The following is a 2,001-nucleotide window of genomic DNA, read 5'->3' on the forward strand; positions in this document are numbered from 1 at the left end:
CAGTGCTTTTGCAGTGATGGACACTGGAACAACTTCGACTTCGAATCCCTTACCAGCCGAGCAATCTTCCGTCGAGTCCTCTGAAATGAAAAGCGAAGTCACTCACGTTTCCGACTCAGAAGAGGAACAAACTCAAGAAAAAATTCATCCATTCCATCCAGATCGAACGGCATCTCACTTAAGTTTATCTGCTCAAGACAATCACGCTGAAGATTACGAAGATTACGAAGAAGATCAGGAGGAGGAGGAGGAGGCTCAAGATCAAGATGAAAACAACTCTGATTATCACATTTCAACCCGACAAGAATCAGAATCCAGACTTCAGGCATTCATCGCTTCTCTCACACCTGATTTGGATCTACCCTTCCCACCTGATTTCAATATCCCCTTCCCTCTTGATCCTTCTCAAGCCGAATTCGAATTCCCGGACCTACCACCACCAATTGATCCTTCTACTGATTACTGCCTCAACATGCCACCAGGAAATTTCTCTCCAGTAGCCGGCGCTCAACCTGTGGTCGATGATCTTTACTTGAATCTCAACAAAGCCAGTTGTCCAGCTGACAATCCTTCCACCGCGACTAACCATTCAATCTTACCACCTGATTACAATCCAGTACCAGAGTTGGAGTTCAACAGCGGAAATGAAGACATCCTAGACGAGCACATCCCAGACAAGCAACCAACTCAAACCACCAAAAAGCCCAAGAAGAAACGCCGTGCGGAAGCCTTGCTCACAGCCGAGGAAATGGCTCTTGATTCTGGAAGCGACGACAATTTGCCAACTCAAACCACCAAAAAGCCCAAGAAGAAACGCCGTGCAGAAGCCTTGCTCACAGCCGAGGAAATGGCTCTTGATTCTGGAAGCGACGACGATTCGGAAATCCTTGGCCCTTCCAAGAAGAGGATGAAGCAATCACAACCCCAGTCCCGCAAGTCCACCGGCCCCAACAAAACCATTGTCTCCCGCCCGATGGATCCTCTTCCTTCTATCGATCCATCGGCAGTTCGTACGAAGGACTTCAAGAATCCTATCGCTGTTGCACTGATGACTAGCAGCCATGATAGAAATAAAGAGATCAGATCTAACAACATCTGGCGTCGCAACTTAGAGATGATGAAGCGAAAAGAGGCTGCTGACGCCAAGGTAATCAGAAAGCAAGAAGTACAAGCCGCGAAGCTATTTGAACAGCAAAAACTTGAGAAGGAGCATATACAAGCACAAATTGTTGAACGTAGCAAATTCGCTCAAAGCCTTATTTTATCTGGCAAATCTCCTCAAGAAGTTACAGATTACCTTGCTGCAGTATTTCCTGCCTTTGGAACCGATTCTCTTGCTGTTGCCTCATCTGAACAATCGTAAGTGTATCTATTTATCTATCTTCTACTGAATCAAGTTTACTGATTTCCTATTTTCCTCATCTTCCAATCATCTCACAGGACATCTAAACAAGTCCTTAATTAATTCGATTCTGTAGGCTTTCAACAATCAATTGAAGAAAACGAACTTTTCAATCTTTCTTGACCATCCATCAAATCAAAGAAATCGAATTAAACTTTTCAATCTTTCTTGACCATCCATCAAATCAAAGAAATCGAATTAAACTTTTCAATCTTTCTCGACCATCCATCAAATCAAAGAAATCGAATTAAACAAATCAGTCATGTAGACTTCAAGCTTATCAAACAAATCAAATCAAACAAATCAAATCAAACAAATGAAATTAAACAAATGAAATTAAACAAATCAAATCAGTCATCTAGACTCAAGATTCCTTTTTAAATCTTATTTCCATCCCCTTTTATTTTCTTTTTTATGAACTGAGTTCAAGTCCATTTTTATGTATTCCTTTTTCTTTTCTTACTTCTCAAGTTGATTGGACTGAGTCCATTTTTATGTATTCCTTTTTCTTTTCTTACTTCTCAAGTTGATTGGACTGAGTCCATTTTTATGTATTCCTTTTTCTTTTCCTACTTCTCTAAGTGATTTTTATGAAAGTT

At 41.0% G+C, this 2,001-nt stretch overlaps 1 protein-coding gene across 1 annotated transcript; it reads left to right on the forward strand.

Annotated features, from left to right (window-relative positions):
* Positions 1–472: 472 nt before the first annotated feature.
* MELLADRAFT_68773 (uncharacterized protein) lies at positions 473–1,449 on the forward strand (the record flags this gene model as incomplete). Its single annotated transcript, XM_007417489.1, has 3 exons — positions 473–936; positions 1,069–1,359; positions 1,398–1,449. The coding sequence occupies 3 exons, from the start codon at positions 473–475 to the stop codon at positions 1,447–1,449; spliced, it is 807 nt and encodes a 268-aa protein (XP_007417551.1).
* Between the last annotated feature and the right edge of the window lie 552 nt (positions 1,450–2,001).

Source organism: Melampsora larici-populina, assembly GCF_000204055.1.
Source record: "Melampsora larici-populina 98AG31 unplaced genomic scaffold MELLAscaffold_74, whole genome shotgun sequence".
Taxonomy (NCBI): domain Eukaryota; kingdom Fungi; phylum Basidiomycota; class Pucciniomycetes; order Pucciniales; family Melampsoraceae; genus Melampsora; species Melampsora laricis-populina.